Source organism: Aquarana catesbeiana, linkage group LG07 (assembly GCF_042186555.1).
Source record: "Aquarana catesbeiana isolate 2022-GZ linkage group LG07, ASM4218655v1, whole genome shotgun sequence".
Taxonomy (NCBI): domain Eukaryota; kingdom Metazoa; phylum Chordata; class Amphibia; order Anura; family Ranidae; genus Aquarana; species Aquarana catesbeiana.
In genome coordinates this window covers 16,240,171-16,257,824 of record NC_133330.1, presented here as the reverse complement: position 1 = coordinate 16,257,824, position 17,654 = coordinate 16,240,171, and the positions used below count along the sequence as shown (strand labels likewise).

Here is a 17,654-nt window from a genome sequence, read left to right as displayed (position 1 = left end):
ACAAGGAAAGAGCAGAGCTATGGGAGGGGCCCAGCAGGCTCCACCCACTACAGGCAGAGACTACGGGAGGAGGCGGAGACAAGACCAGTTATCCTGCACAAGGAGAGTGTGCAGAGCTGTGGGAGTGGCCAAGCAGGCTCCACCCACTGCAAGCTGTCTGAAGGCAACTACAAGAGGGGGAGGAGACGAGACTAGTCACCCTGCACAAGGGGAGAGCTGAACGTTGGGAGGGGGCTCAGTAGGCTTCACCCACTACAGGCTGCAGGCAGGGACTACAGGAGGGGGAGGAGACAAGACCAGTCACCCTGCACAAGGAGAGGGCAGAGCTGTGGGAGGGGCCCAGCAGGCTCCACCCGCTACAGGCTGCGTGCAGAAAACTACAGAGGGGGGCGGAGACAAGACCAGTCACCCTGCACAAGGGGAGAGAGCAGCAGTGATTGGTCTTTATTACAGGAGGTCTAGCACTGGATTACTGTACAGATCTGTAAGAAATACACAAAGCTCACTGAGATTCAGGAAGAAGACACATGATGAATGGACGTAGACAATGTTTGCTTATCCTGGAGTTCCTATAATATCTGTGTAAAACTATTTTATTTGCACAGTCCCACCAATCATAGTCCCCTACTCACAGCAGAGCCCTACCTTTTGGCTCCAGCAGTCCGGCAGAGGGCGGGATGAGGAGGCGGTGGTCTTGCATGCCGCTTGCCCTGGATCAGAGTCATGCGTTGCCACTGTGACGGCAGGCTGGCTGCTAATACCGTAGCAAAAAATGACGCTATGGGGTTGATTTAACAAAACTGGAGAATGCAAAATCTGGTGCAGCTCTGCATGGTAGCCAATCAGCTTGTTCAATTAAGCTTTGACAAAAAAAAAAACAACCTGGAAGCTGATTGGTTTCTATGCAGAACTGCACCAGATTTTGCACTCCCCAGTTTTAGTAAATCAACCCCAATGTGTCCTTCCCTAGGGTGTCATTGGTTGTGTTGGCGGTGGCGGCCAGTCCGCCCTTACCATGACGTTGATTCAGGACAAACTGTGTCCTGTGCTTTGTGGCTCCCCAGGGGGAACCCAAATGGTACTCCCAGGGTTTGAGAAACCTTGACTTGGCTCACAGGCTACTGGCTGGGGACTTAGTGTGAGAGGGATCATTTTATTTTTTCATATATTCCATTTCTGAGGAACAGTATATAGACTTGATGTATATAAACCGATATATTCTGTCTGCAGACGTGTCACGGGTCCTTTTCTCCAAACCGCATCCTCTGCGGCACCCCAGCTCTGGAATACCAAAAGGGAGGTTACGGGACCCTTGGTGTACAACTGGACGGGTACTCCTACAACCATTCACACAAGTTCGAATACTTCAAAGACTACATCGTCTACCGTTTTGAGAGTGAGGACCTTCGCTTTAAGCTGAAGAAAGGCGATACGGAGATAAGTACCCATGTAAGAACATGAGAGGCTAAGAAAAAAAATAACCAAGAAAAAGCCCCGGTGGATTTAGTTGATCATTCTTGCTCTTTAATCACTTGCCGACCGACTAACTGTAAATATACGTCATGGTTTTGACGTTTAAAAACTGTGATTATGGCTGCAGCTAGATGCCATAACCCTGGTATATATTTTTTTTTTTCCCTTTAGGCGGCCGGCTTCCTGATAAGTTATCCCAGCAGCGGATTCACCGCAAGATCACTTTTATAAGTGGCAGGTGACCCGCCCCCCCACCCCTATCCCGCTGCTTCCCGGGCTAATGTTACCGATCGCTGAGCCCGGGAACCATCTAGCGTCAGCTGGCTAGATGTCCACCACTCATCTTTATGCCCATGGAGGACCAGAGAGAGTTTTTTTTTTTTTTTTTTTTTTTTATCTTTTGCTTTTAAGGGTAGAGAAGAGATTCGGGGTCTTTTAGACCCCAGATCTCTCCATGAAGAGAACCTGTCATGCCGTATTCTTATGGCAAGGGATGTTGACATTCCTTGCAATAGCAATAAAAGCAATCAAAACAAATTTTTTTTAAAGGGACAGTGTAAAAATAAAAAAAAAAATTAAAAAAAATAAATTTTTTCAAGCACCCCGCGTACTTGCAAGCAGGGGTGAACGCGTACGTAGGGCACGCCCACGTATGTAAACAGTGACTGCACCGCACATGTGAGGTATCCCCATTAACGTCTGAGCGTGAGCAATAATTCTAGCACAAGACCTCCTCTGTAACTCTAAACAGGTAACCTGTAGAAATTTTTAAAGAGTCGCCTATGGAGATTAAGTACCATGGTTTGGCGCCATTCCATGAGCGCGCGCAATTTTAAAGCATTGCACGTGCTCTATTTACTCAGTGTAACATAATCTTTCATAGTATACGAAAAAAAATTGGGGTATATAGTATGTTTTTTGATTTTTTTTTTTTTTTTTTTAATTCATTAAAGTATACTTTTTCCCCCAAAAAATTGCTTTTGAAAACGTGCTGCGCAACAACCGTACAAAAAATTTCAATATCCAACATTTTATTCCCTAGGGTCTCTGCTAAAAAAATAAATAAATACATTTTAAAAAAAAAAGAAAAAGGGGGGGAAAAGAAAAAGAAAAAATAAAATTATATATATATATATATATATATATAATATATATATATATATATTAATATATATATATATATATATATATATATATATATATATATATTAATATATATATATATATTAATATATATATATTAATTGAACAAAGAATTGTATATAAAAAAATATATAGATAATATATAATGTTTGGGGGTTTTTGCTTCAAAATGTGGCATTGGGCACGCTTTTTTAAAGCCCTCTGAATTCCAATCAAAGCTCCTGTCACAAAATAAAATGGTCACCTTACTGTCCTGTTTATACGTTGTGTTTACTTTGATTCATCTACAAAAAAATAATTATACTCCATGTCGCTTTCTTGGTGCTTCAAAGCATCTCCAAAGCCTCCATGGAAGTCTGACATTGCTTGCTAGCAGCACCAGAAGCATTTTAGGTGTTTGATTTTGTTTTGGAAGTATTGAAGGTATGAGAAATCCCAGGATGCACTGGGAAACCAACAAGCGAACCAGAAAGACGTCATCAGCAGTCACTTCCAGTATATTATTTTCTGGAAGTGTCTGGTGCAGACGTCACATCTGGTGTGGGGCAGCAGGAAGGTGAGCGGTGTCCGGAGCTGAGCAACCAGCAGACGGCACATCTGGGTGCAACATGGGAACGCTATAGCGGAAAGTGAGTGGGGACCAGAGAGAGAGAGACAGAGACAGACACAGAGAGAGGACGGAGCGGCAGAGGAGCAGCAGAGCTGGGGGACCAGAGAAGGAGAAAGGGCAGATGTCACACGTGGTGTGCAGCTTGGGAGCAATACAGCGAGAGGTGAGCAGGGACCAGAGAGAGAGGAGGATCAGCAAACCATGGGATCAGCAGAGCTGGTGGTTACTGCTGTGTGGGGGATCAGCAGAGCTGGGGGTTACTACTAATGGGGGGGGGGGATTGGCAAAGCTGGGGATACTACAGAGTAGGGCATCAGCAGAGCTGGGAGTACTACTGAGCAGGGGATCTGCTGAACGAGGGTACTAATAAGTTGGGAATCTGCTAAACGAGGTTGCCAATGAGCTGGGGATCTGCTGAGTGGGGGCACTACTGAGCTGGAGTTCTATTGGACCCCTTTAAAACAAATGGAGAATCAACGCACACATACAGGGCATTTGCCAAGCTTCATTAAAGCCTCAAAAAAAATCATCACTGAAGCATCAAAAACTTGTAAAAAAAAAAAATCACGTTGAAGTAGTAGGTGCTTTAATGTGTGTTGAAGTTGAAGGAAGTGTAAAAGGGCCCTGAAAGTGTTTCTTTGAAGCCATAAGAGTGCAGCTTTCATGAAACAAGTTGCTGTATTCTTGCTCAATACTGGATTATACTGAGAGCCCTTTCACACTGGGGCGCGGGCCGCGTTGGCGGTAAAGCGCGCTAGTTTTTAGCGGCACTTTTCAGCCGCTAGTGTGGATCTTTTAACCCTGCTAGCGGCCGATGAAAGGGTTAAAACTGCCCGCAAAGCGCCACTGCCCATTGATTTCAATGGTGGGGCGGTTTAGGAGCGGTGCATACACCGCTCCCGCACGGCCCAAAGACGCTGCTTGCGGGACTTTTTTTTCCTGTCCTGCAAGCGCACGGCCCCAGTGTGAAAGCCCGAGTGTGGGAGGCTTGAGAGGCGCTTTACAGTCGCTTTACAGGCGCTATTTTTAGCGCTAAAACGCCTTCAGTGTGAAAGGGGTCTTAATGTGATGATCGCCCATGTGATAGGTGCCTGGATTGCTATAACGATTGGTGTTCTTGATTCTGTTCGTATTTCCTTCCTCTTAGCATGAAAACCTCAGGCAGGTGAGCAACTGTTTGAACATCTCCATGACCATCGGCGGACGAGAGTGTTACCCAAAAGTGTTGGAAAACGAAATCACCTGTAGGGTACCTAAAGATATGGTGATCCCATCAGAGGGCTTGGTGGTGCAGGTACGCTTTATGAAACTGTGTGATAAAATGTCCAGAGATGAATGTACAGATATTTCATTTTAATAGCAGTCAGACTATCCTCAGCACGGCTGAGGAGGACCTATGAAGTCTCTGAAGGATGGAGAAGGACCTGGGGGTCCTAGTAGATGACAGGCTCGGCAATGGCATGCAATAAATAATTAATGGGCACGCCAAAAATGATGTGCAACGTGTACTATACCAACTGATGCTGCAACCTAAATTAGTAAAATTACTAATAAACAATAAAGAAAAAACAATATAGGGCGCATCAAATGTGCAATATGTTACAAATGTGCAATATGTTACAATGTAAACCTATAGATTATACAAAAAAAAAGTAGTGAGCGCTTAGATACACCACTTCGGGTGAAGCACGAATAAGAATGCATGTGCACTCTATTAAGTGGTGATTGGATTACTAAGAAGAATTTTGTGTGTTTTCTTCAATATTTGAGGACATTTCATTTGATGCACTGGATTCACTTTATTGCAATGTAGCACAATTATCGTTCATGCACTATAGTACTTTTTCCTGTATAATATATGGGTTCACATCATAATATATTGTATAATATATTGGATTCACTTTATTGCAAAAGCAGCACATCTATTGTTCATGCACTATAGCACTTTTGTATGATCCTATAGGTTTACATTGTAACATAATGCACATTTGATGCGCCCTATATTGTTTTGTTCAGCAATGGCATGCAATGCCAAGCTGCAGCTAATAAAGTAAACAGAATATTGGCATTTAAAAAGGGGATCAACTTCAGAGATAAAACGATAATTCTCCTGCTCTACAAGACTCTGGTCCGGCTGCACCTGGAGTATGCCGTCCAGTTCTGGGCACCAGTCCTCAGGAAGGATGTACTGGAAATGGAGCGAGTACAAAGAAGGACAACAAAGCTAACAAAGGGTCTGGAGGATATTAGTTATGAGGAAAGGTTACGAGCACTGAACTTCTTCTCTCTGGAGAAGAGACGCTTGAGAGGGGATAAGATTTCAATTCACAAATACCGTACTGGTGACCCCACAATAGGGATAAAACTTTTTCGGGGAAGGGAGTTTGACGAGACACGTGGCCACTCATTAAAGTTAGAAGAAAAGCGGTTTAACCTTAAACTACGTAGAGGGTTCTTTACTGTAAGAGCGGCAAGGATGTGGAATTCCCTTCCACAGGCGGTGGTCTCAGCGGGGGTGGGGGGGCATCGATGGTTTCAAAAAAGTATTAGATAAGCACCTGAATGACCGCAACATACAGGGATATACAATGTAATACTGACATATAATCACACACATAGGTTGGACTTGATGGACTTGTGTCTTTTTTCAACCTCACCTACTATGTAACTATATGTAACTATATCCCCATGTATATGGTGTCCCTAGGGTAAAATGTGAAGAAAATGATCCAGGAGATGGGGAAAACAAGAGCACTACACCAATTTCTCAGAAGTATTTTTGAAATCCAGGGCTGCAATTCTGTGCATTTCAGGGGTTGTAAGGCTCCCCTTCATCAGAGCTATAAAAACAGGAACTCCTTCACTCACTTCTCATAGGGCTGCCTCTCCATAGGCTATGCCCTCTTTAGTCTGTCATGAATGCTGCTGCCAGACTCGTCTACCTTACCAACAGTTCAGTGATTGCTACCCTTCTCTGCCAATCCCTCCACTGGCTTACGATCCCCCAGCAAATTATATTCCAAATGCTAACCACAACATACAAAGCCCCGAGCTACATTGCCAATCTTGTCTCGAAAAAATCACCCAATCTCTCCTCTCCGCTCCTCTCAAGACCTCCTGTTCTCAAGCTCCCTTGTCTCCTCCTCCCATGCTCTCCTCCAGGACTTCTCCAGAGCCTCTCCCATGCTCTGGAACTCTCTACCTCAATCTGTCCAGCTATCTTTTACGCTGGCTGCCTTTAGGAGATCCCTGAAAACTCATCTGTTCAGGGAAGCCTATCACACCTCCAACTAACTAAACTTGTATCACTTCCATCAGTTCATCACCCAAAGCTATAACCCTTTGTACCAGTTGCCCCATCCTATTAGATTCTGCTTGTATTTTATTGTACCGTAACTCTACTGTCCCCCTTTTATATTCTAAAGCACTGCGCAAACTGTTGACACTATATGAATTCTGTATAATAATAACTAAATAGTGATAGGCGGAGCGGTTGACCACCCTCTTATCCTCCTAAAAACTCCATTATCTTGGCTTCCAAGACACTGCTCCTTCCTGCTCCTCCTCTTACTTATCTTAGCGCTCCTTTGCAGTCACCTACAACTCTACCCACTCCTCTCCTCTTTCTGTAGGAGTCCTTGTGTTCTCAGGTACACTTGAATATTTGTATTAAGTATGCACCATAGCGTTTTAAATTTCACTTTCTTGCTTAAGCATATGTAGCCAAGTCCCGAGTCCCCTTTGGTCTAATGAGAACCTCCAGAGTTGGGGATAGCTGACATCCTTCTGTGTAGAGTGGGTTATGAGGCATGGTGGGTGAAATGCAAGGTAGATTCATGGGCGCCAGACACTTCTTGAATGCAAAGAGATTTATCGTCTCTTAAACAGAACTGTGAGAGAGAGGGTTAGGGCCAGGACACTGTTTAGTAGTTTCAAAGTTAATTGGCAGACTCAGAGACTTCTATAGGCAGACAACCATGCAGGGAAAAGCACCCAGTCGGACACCACATCTGCTTGTGTAGACACGCTGTCTCCTATGGCAACAATCCTGAACAGTTTCTAACAAAGGTTACAATGAACTCTTTCACTCCCTCTACAATCTCCTCTTGTAGATCTTCACTCAACTGAGCTCCCAGTCTCTCTCACTAGACTTGCTGATCCACTGCCACTGGATCTCCTGAGCTCTTCCAATCTTCTCACTAAGTATCTTCCTCAAGCGTCACCCCTGCCTCTCTGCTGGGTCCCTAGCTTGGCACTCAAGATAATCCTCAAGGGTCACCCCACTGGCCTGCTCGGTCCCTGGCTTGATGCACAAGGCTGCTCTGCAAGTGTCACCTACGCTGGTTGGGTCCCTGGCTCGACACCTGCTGAAGTTTCCAAATTCTTCACTGTCCCCGGTTGGTGAGAATACTGCTCCGGTACTTTCTTCAGCTACTCACTGTGGTCCCTGGTAATAAGGTGGTCGGTTCCTTAGTGGCAACAGCTTCCCCTCTACCTCCAACCAAAACAGGTTCTCTGGCCAGCAAAACCGTCACTTCTGGTTGGACTGCAAGCTGCTGTCCCAACCCTACGCTGCTGTCTTGCTTCTGGATAGGCCCTCAGACAACCTAGCAGCCAGATGTCCTCGGGATAGGCCTCAGACTCTGGCCTAGCAGCCTGGCCATTACAACACACGTCCACCCAGACAGCCGTCCAAGGGGCACAGATTCCCGATCACCCGACCCCACCCAAACAAATAGGCTCTCCCGGGAAGGCTAAGAGACCCAAGAAAATCCCTGCCCATTGGCTGAGACACCTCATCCACTCCCAATCTGTCCTTGCAATGCCCCTGTCTTATCCAATGCCACCAGATACCCGGCAAACTAGTGACAGAAGAGAGAAGTGCAGCAACTCCAGGACTATGGTGGAATCAATTGAGCTCCTATTAATTGGCCAAGGCAACTATACCTGGCAGGTAAATTATGCTACACATAACTGTTAGTTACATACTTGATAAACATATTCGTATGTTTTAAAATAACATTCCTCCTATCCTCCTATAACTATTTTTTACATTGCTTATGTTTTTATATCTCTGATGAAGGGGAGCCTTACACCCCCAAAACGTGTTGGCTTTTCACCTTGGATATTAACTGTGAAATTTAATAATTTTGAAATTCTAAACTATTGGTGATAGGATTAAAGGTGTGGTGATCAACTGTGGGCAGAAGGTTTTTCTGAGGAGCAGGCCAGTGGTCTCTGGTGTAGCCAGTGGTCTCTGGTGAAGTGGTATCTGTTGAGGCTTCGCTGAAGAAACTTTACCCAAGCTCAACTGGTCTGTTACCACATAGATTGCTGAGGCTGGAGTGTGTGCTCCTAAGGCATCAATCCATAGAAGAAATTAGCTGGCAACCCGATACGTTCCAAGTTTCAAATTCTTTATTAGGCTACATTAAAAACGGCACAAAATAGCTAATATGTTTCGGCCATGATGGCCTTGCCATCATGGCCAAAACATGTTAGCTATTTTGTGCCTCTTTTAATGTAGCCTAATAAAGATTTTGGAACTTGGAACGTACTGGGTTGCCAGATAATTTCTTCTATGGATTGTTAAGACTTCGGTCACCAAGAACCTTCCAAGTATGTGGGTGGAGAAAGGTGGTCACTCTCTAGGCCTTGGGGGCTCCCATCCTGGGTCCTCTGCGGGGTTCTCAGTAGGGGAAACCATTGGTGAGGCTCTTTTGTCCCGAATCTCGGCTCTTGCTTGAGCTGCTTTTCAAGGCCCCTTTTGTAAACTGAATTAATGGTGGATCTAGCACCTACCGTCCATGCCCCCATGAACCCATGCGTATGCTTCCACCTTGTAAGAGGGGCTTTGCAATTAGCTGGATGTTGCCGCCAAGATCACAAGTCTCTACCCCCACTCCTGTCCTGCCAGAACACTGCCTTTCCTGCTGAGGCCGAACCCTCCACCATCTTGTGCCCCACTCCAAGCCAGATGCCTCCACATGACATTCCCGGTCATTGACCGTTACATACCCGAAGAAAGGAATGTCCACTCAAAATGGTCTAGAGTGCTTAGTGGAGTACCCCAAGGCTCTGTTCTGGGACCAATTATGTTTAATTTATTTGTAAATGATATAGAGGATGGGATAAGTAGGAATAAGTAGGAATTCAGGTAGTCACATGTGAAAGCATACGCAGCACCTTGTTCGCTATCTCCCTTTAACATTCTTTCACCCGGGGGCATTATTATTCACGGGACTGAGCTCTCTGTAGTCACCTCCTCCTTGGGGACCACTCCCTGCACCCTACAGGGAAGTAGCCTTACACCGGGAACTTTTGGCCTGGCCTAAAAGGCCTTTTGCAATCCGCCCTAGCCCACACCTCCATAAGGGACAGAGTTTACATTTGGCTCTTCCTGGGTGCAGGTCCACTCCCTCTGGCCTCCTGCCTTGCCCAGGGCCTCCATGTGCTGTGCTGTGTACATCCGCATAGATGTGGTGTTTTAGCTCTCATGCCCCAAGTGCTACTAGGGCTCCTCCCAGCCTGGCTTATACCTGGGCACTGACTCACCCATGACATCACTGCAGGAGGGCTCTACCTAAAAGGGGCTTAGCACCTGATGACACGGCTTGCTGTAACCAGACTTTATTCTGGTACAGAGCCACCTAGTGGCAAAGTAGCTAACTGCACCTGCCTACAACCTGACTTCTCTTTCTATAACGAGTCCCTCTGCCCACAGTGGCCTGTAACCATGCCGCTCTTTCCTTTCTGTCCTCAGGTGTGCGTGGAAGATGTCTGCATTGAGCTGGGTAAGGTCGTACTTGTTAATCTCCTGGATCCGGTGCTGGGAATAGTCCTGGGAACGGTGGCCGCCTTATTGATCTGCATAGCATTGGCCTTCCTGATCTGGAAGCAGCAGAAAGTTGGAAAGAAGAAAAGTAAGTAGATGGGATTGTGTATATCGGCACACACTCAGCAAATCGGAAGATTGTGATCGAACGTTCCTCACCCTTCTGATTTTTTTTATTTCCACAGTTGCGGAGAACATGGAATTATTGGTGAATAATAACAGAGACACCCTCTCCTCCCCGACGGGCCTTCCCATTCACTCCATGCACATCGACTACAGAGAGTCTTGTAAGAGGACAATGCTTGCTATATTCTCATACGTTTCCAGCTTTATCTCTTTTGCATTTATTTTATACTCGGCATGTGTGATTCGTTTCATTACCAATTGAAATTTTCAGTATTTAGAGATTTGGACATATCCGAATTTCCGAATCCCAATAGTAAGGAATTTCAATGAATCCAAAATAAATTCTAACGAAACTAATTATCCGAATTTGAAATAACCACTTGCCGACCGTATAACCTACATACGGTATATATCGGCAAACTGGCACGGCACTGCGACGGATCGCGTACCTAGTACATGATCTGACGGCTCCCGGTCTGGGGCACGCATTCGCGACCCGCCGCCGGCTCCTTCCCGCTGTGATCACACACAGCGGTGGGAACCGCAGACTCGATGTCCACTGGCACCCGCCGATTGTTCAGTACATAGGCAGAACGCCGATCTGTCAGTAGGGAGGGCATGGATCCTGTGTTCCTGCAAAAGAAGGGACACGGATCTATGCCTTCCCTTAGTAAAAGCGGTCGAAACGGATGACAGTTGGGTGGAAACAAACGTGCAGTCCGTTTCCATCCGACCGCCCCATAGAAGAGAGCGGGCTGTGTCCGTGTCTGCTCTGCATTCAGGAGCGGACACAGACCTGTCATCCGCCTGCTTAGCTGGGATCAGCGTAAAGGGCCTTCGCAGAGCAGGTGGATCCACTGGGCAGAGTCCGCCCTGTCTGCAATGGACCAAATAGTATAGAAGAAAATAGCAAATGGAGACAATAGAATATAATAGAATTATTATAATTATAATACAGGATGTATTATTATGCAGGATATATATAGCGCCAACAGTTTGCGCAAAGCTTAATGTTAGGGCAGACAGTAGAATTGCAATACAATTCAATACAGGAGGAATCAGAGGGCCCTGCTCGTTGGAGCTTACAATCTAGAAAGAAGGGTCAAGTGATACAAAAGGTAATAACTTTGGGGGATGGGCTGATGAAGAAAATGAAAGTGCAGTTGTTAGGTGGGGGCAGGATAGGCTTCTCTGAAGAGAAAAGTTTCAGAGATCACCTAGAAGTGGATAGAGTTGGAGATAGTCGGACACATTGGGGTAGGGAATTCCAAAGGATGGGAGAGGCTTGGGAGAAGCTCTGGAGGTGAGCATGTGAGGAAGTGACGAGGGAGCTAGAGAGCAGGAGGTCCTGGGAGGAATGAAGAGGACGATTTGGTTGGTATTTTGAGACCACGTTAGCTGGGGGCAGAGTTGAGAATGGAAAAGATTTAGAATAAAACTAAAAATAATAGAATAAAATAGACTAGAATAAAATAGAATAGAAACTAAGGGAATAGAATATAAAAGAATAAAATAGAAAACAGAACAGAATAGTAAAGAATAGAATAGAAAAAACTAGAATAGAATAAAATAGAACGAATATAGCCATCTTCCAAAATTCGAATTTTGAAATTCGAATGTTGAAATTTTTTATTTCGAATGTCGAAATTTGAATTTCAAAATTGGAATTGATTTGAAAATAACGAATATACGAAACAAATTCCAAAAACAAATCACTCTAACATAACAAATATCACGAAACAAAATGATCAACTAAACGAACAAATCCAAAATGGAACGAAACTCCGGGATTGATGATTTTTCCTGGCGTGTGAATGAATTATGTTGAAAACATCTACTGTGAATGTATAATAGAGGTTTTAGAACTGGAGCATTGTGGTTCAGATGATGTTGAGGGTTCCTTGGGGGCGGGGCAGTTCCTGTGCTCTGTATCTCCTCACTGCTCTTTGCCATCCTGAGCACCCATTGTTTCCACCCTGCTCGATCGGTTCTTCTCTTGACCTTTCCTGTCCTCTGCTCATGTAGACATCCCCAGCAGCAGCTCTGGTGGCGGGACTTTCCACGGGGCCATTTACTCTCCAAACAGTATTGGGGCCAACTCCATGCCGCTTCTCATCACCAACATACTGGACAACCTGAGGCCGGAGCTGCTAGAGGAGGTAAAGGATGTTCTGATCCCGGAGGGCCGACTGATCACCCACCGCGATCGCATCATTGGGAAAGGTGAGCACCTTATTGTGTGAAATCGATTTTTGGTGAAAATCAATCAGGCAGTCAAGAATGGAAGACTTCACAGAATGAGACTTCAGTGGGGTAGTCCTTAAAGGGTTGGGCCACCCAAAAGTAATGTTTGATGATAGGTGAATCTTTGTGAGTCAGTCTCTGGCTTCTACCTGTGTTGAATATTACCAAATGATGAGACCTTCCTGCCATAATTTCTGGCTATGTTCTTCTTCACTTGGGAGATTGGGGTGCTTTACCATCCTTTGTGTTTCAGCTTCTGCTACATTGTCCACAATGAACAAATAAATGAAAATCCAGTAGAGATGAAAAGAACTCCTCATAATGGGCACAGCAGGTGGGCAGATGCAGAAACTCAGCACAGGGATGGTGGGAACCCCTCATAATGGGCAAAGCAGGTGTGCAAACCAAGGAACTCAGTGCAGAGGTGGTAGAAGGCCCTCATAATGGGTATAGCAGGGGTGGAAACCTGGGAACTCAGCACAGGGATGGTGGGAACCCCTCATAATGGGCACAGCAGGTGTACAGACCCGGCAACACAGCACAGGGATGGTGGGAGGCCCTCATAATGGGCACAGCAGGTGTACAGACCTGGGAACTCAGCACAGAGATGGTGGGAACCCCTCATAATGGGCACAGTAGGTATACAGATCTGGGAACTTAGCACAGGGATGGTGGGAACCCCTCATAATGGGCACAGCAGGTGTACAGAACCCCTCATAATTGGCAAAGCTGGCGTGAAAACCAAGGTACTTAGTGCAAAGGTGGTGGAAGGCCCTCATAATGGGTACATCAGGGGTGGAAACCTGGGAACTTGGCACAGGGATGGTGGGAACCCCTCATAATAGGCACAGCAGGCGTACAAACCAAGGAACTCAGTGCAAAGGTGGTGGGAGCCCCTCATAATGGGCACAGAAGGTGTACAGACCCAGGAACTCCACACAGGGATGGTAAGAGCCCCTCATAATGGTTACAACAGGAGTCCAGACCAAGCATCGCGTAGAGATCTCATTGATAGTATCCCCAATAGACAGTTGATGGTGGTTCAGCATTCAGACTGCACCGCACGTAGTGATTCTAAAAGATTTCTTCAAACTTTTATGAAAAAGAAAAACATTGGGGACATTTATCAGACTTGTTGGAGGGTGACGATGCAGTTTGAGAACACCAGTCCTCAAGTATAGATGTCTAAACTGCTACCTAACCACCAAATGAAAACCTACATTTGGGGAAACGCCAGGATGAGAGCTGGGGTAATTTGTTTATATAAAAGAATATGTAGGAGGGTTGGGGATTTTGGTATTTGTACTTATGATCTACTGGTTTAGCTTTATACTCTTTCTTTTGTAGGACATTTTGGCAGTGTGTACCATGGGACGTACTGTGAAGAGGATGGCCGGGAAGTGCACTGCGCTGTCAAGTCTCTCAACAGTGAGCACATATATGGGGGTTCTGCATGGTTGCCATGTTCTGGGATCATCAGGGGCCCCATCTGACAGTGCTGAGTCCGGCAGCTGGGGCATCCTGGGACATTTAACCCATTTGCAGATTTGGGTGGAGTCACTGTTATCCTCAATGACTTTTATTAGATGAGGCACCCTGGTGTTTAGGAAGGGTTTCTATCAAATTTAGTTGCCAGGTGATAATTGACTTGGCCAATTGTTCGATCAATTGATTTTGCCCTAATTCTGCAATTGCTGCACTTCTCTCTTCTGTCACTATGTGGCCGGATATCTGGTGACACTAGATTAGGAATGAATGGGGTGTCTCAGCCAATGGACAGGGATTTTCTTGGGTCCCTTGGCCTGCTGGGAGAACCTATTTATTAGGGTGGAGTCAGGGGATCGTTGTACTGTGCCACCTGGATAGCTGTCTGGGTGGACATGTGTTATGTTGCCCGGACTGCTAGGCCGCAAGCCTTAGGGCTATGCCAGGGACATCTCGCTGCTAGGCTGTCTGAGGGCCTATCCAGAGGCAGGAGAGCCACGTAGGGTTGCGACTGTGGGCTTGTACTCAAACCCGAGAGTAACGGTTCTGCTGGCTGGGGAACCAGTCGTGGTCGGAGGTGGAGGGGAAGCTGTCGCCAATAAGGGACCATCCACCTTGCTACCGGCGACCGCAGTCAGTGAGCTGAAGCCAGTACCAGAGCAGATTTCTTGCCAGCCAGGGACGGTGAAGAAGTGGAAAAAAAACGTTAGCAAGTGCCAAGTCGGGGGCCCAGCGGGACAGCAGAGGTGACGCTTGTGGAGCATCAGTGAGTGCCAAGCCAGGGACCTAACGTGTCAGCGGGGGTGAAGCTTGAGGAGTATCTGTGAGTGCCAAGCCAGGGACCCAGCAAGGAAGCGGGGGAGACACTTGAGGAAGATACTAAAGTGGAAGAGCTCAGGGGATCCAATGGCTAGTGGATCTGAAGTCTAGTGAGAGAGACTGGGAGCTTGTTGAGTGAAGACCCACAGTGAGTGAGTGTGGGGTAAGGAGAACTGTTCGTGTTGCAAGTAGTTGAATATCATTACCGTTAATAACAGCTACAAGATTGTTGCCATAGGAGACAGTGGTCCTACCTATACAGAAGTGGTGTCTGGTTGGAAGCCTTCACCTGTATTGCTGTCTACCTATAGAAGTCTCGGAGTCTGTTAATTATCTTTGCATCTACCTAAGGGTGTCCTGACCCTAACCCTCTCTCCCACAGTTCTGTTTAAGAGACAATAAATCTCTTTGCATTCAAAAAGTGTCTGGCGCCCACCTGTTCATCTTGCATTACACCCACCATGCCTTGTAACCCATTCTATACTAAAGGATGTCCCTAACTCTGGAGGTAACAATTAGGCCTAAAGATGCCTGGGACTTTGCTACAATATTAAGGTTAGGTTTGGTCTACCTGGAGTTACACCCAGAGGGCCAGCCAATGGAGAGAGACAGTTTTGTGGTAGGCTATATGTACCTCTGAACTTGCCAAATAAAAATCAGGAAGAGACAAGGAGGAAGAAATGGATATATAAAATAAATCTAAAAATCAGGAAGAGACCGGGAGGAAGAAATAGAGAAAGTGACTCAATGGTGGGTCCAGAGAAGCCTATGAACCTAAATTATAGAACGAAGGGGCTGATCCAAGCATCAAGGGTATCATTTATTGGATGTGTCGATAGAATTTATGATGATATCTGAGTGCTGTGTTCTCATCTTCTTAGGGATAACAGATGTGGAGGAGGTGGTGGAGTTCCTTAGAGAAGGGATCCTGATGAAGAGCTTCCATCACCCGCATGTCTTGTCCCTCACTGGAATATTCTTACCGCGGGAGGGTCTTCCCTTGGTGGTCCTGCCGTACATGTCACATGGGGACCTGAGACACTTCATCCGCAGCGAGGACAGAGTAAGTCCACTTGTGTCACTATGTGATTTCTATAGTTTGCCTGACGTCTCATACTATCTCCTGTAGTATGTCTGCAGTTTCTGACCAACTCCTGTAGTATGTCTGCTGTCTCTGACCAGGGCCGTCTTTAATATTGATTGGACCCTGGGCAAAACTTTTCTTGCCGCCCCCCCATGCAGTTTCGCCCTCCATCTGCTCTGAGACATACAATAAATAGCAGCTAGACTCAAAATCAGTTTACTGAACCAGATCAGGCAGCTATTGCGATTGGTTGCCAGAGGTTACAGTGTATCATTACCGCTCACTGCCTGGTTGCTAGAGGTTACAGCACATGATTTCTGCTTGTTGATTGCTTGCTAGAGATTACTGTGGATATGACCTCAGGGGGGCATGATATACATATCAATGCCGCCGGCCGTCGCTATTTACATATGAATGCCACCGCTATTTACTTATGAATGCCAGTGATTTACATGTAAACACGGGGTCTGCAGGTGAGTCATCTGTACACAACAATAGGACAGAGCTGGGCAGTATTAGTAGCAGCACTTCACACTGAGATATTGGGACACAGCACATGACTAAAACCTCAAGGGACGAAGCAATTTAAACCAGGATACTTGGCAAGTATGAGGCAGCTGCATGGGGCCCCACAACAATGACAGGGCCCAGGGCAGCTGCCCAATTTTGCCCTGCCTTAAAAACGGCACTGTCTCTGACCATCTCCTGTAGTATGTCTGCAGTTTCTGACCATCTCCTGTAGTATGTCTGCAGTTTCTGACCATCTCCTGTAGTATGTCTGCAGTTTCTGACCATCTCCTGTACTATGTCTGCAGCCTCTGACCATCGCCTGTAGTATGTCTGCAGCCTCTGACCATCGCCTGTAGTATGTCTGCAGCCTCTGACCATCGCCTGTAGTATGTCTGCAGCCTCTGACAGCTTTCTGAATCATTACATTCACTGAATATTATAATAGTGGTGACAATTGAGGCTCCTTCTATCAAGAGAATTGCCCCCTCTGTTCTAGGTAGTAACACAAGGCTGCTTACATAGACTCCTGCAATGGCTGTCATTAGGAAATTTGCTGAATCTAGAGAGAAGTAAGAGATGTCAGTGACTGTTCGGGATACGAAGAGAAGTGCCCATAATGAGATCTGTGGGCTTTGGAAGTCTCTGGGAAGTTGGCATTGCGGTGCAGCTTGTCCCAGGAGACCCCGTCATGATCCTTTCTGGCTGTTATTAGTGGCGGGAGTTGACGGGTAAAGCAGAGTTTCTGGATGGAGAGTCTGTACACCACGATACGCCAAGAGAACGTTCGTTGCAGGCCTCATTAATCTCCAGAGACAAAGAGAATGTTCTGTGTGTTCTGCCAGAGAAATCTCATCTGTAAAACGGAAGTCATGATAGAAAATCTTCTTTTTATGTTATATGTAGCAGGAAAATCTGTAGAAGTTCTAACCAACAAAAGCCCCCCCCCCCGTCCATGCTTTCGTCCATAGGTGTGCGCAGCCTATTGCATTAGGGTGTGCACCCCAAAGCTCAAACACACATGCGTGCATGTATGTATATATGGGTGGGGTTGCGACCTCCTGAAGCTCTGCCAGTGATGCATGGGGTGAATAGGGTGTGCCCAGACACATTCGGCACACCCTGTGCACACGCCTATGCTTGCATCTACCGCCCTGGTGGCCCAACCTGTGGGCTGAGGGTCACATGTGGCCCTTTAGAGACCCCAGCTGTTAGCAATGGAAGCATTCATTAGTAAAGGGGAATTTCTAGGGGTCTCACAAAGCGTATGCCCAGTCTCTCAATAACTCCTCATCCAACCACACCTGTTGCAGGTCTGCAGTCTCCGA

At 46.2% G+C, this 17,654-nt stretch overlaps 1 protein-coding gene across 3 annotated transcripts in view; it reads left to right on the top strand.

Moving 5' to 3' along the window:
- MST1R (macrophage stimulating 1 receptor) overlaps positions 1–17,654 on the top strand; it is an 80,978-nt gene that overhangs the window by 54,562 nt on the left and 8,762 nt on the right. For all 3 annotated transcript variants that reach the window (XM_073591664.1, XM_073591665.1, XM_073591666.1), the window contains exons 12-18: positions 1,231–1,449; positions 4,374–4,520; positions 9,990–10,149; positions 10,247–10,348; positions 12,213–12,410; positions 13,779–13,859; positions 15,617–15,798. In XM_073591664.1, the coding sequence (XP_073447765.1) occupies positions 1,231–1,449; positions 4,374–4,520; positions 9,990–10,149; positions 10,247–10,348; positions 12,213–12,410; positions 13,779–13,859; positions 15,617–15,798 (1,089 nt within the window). The remainder of the gene's footprint in view (positions 1–1,230; positions 1,450–4,373; positions 4,521–9,989; positions 10,150–10,246; positions 10,349–12,212; positions 12,411–13,778; positions 13,860–15,616; positions 15,799–17,654) is intronic.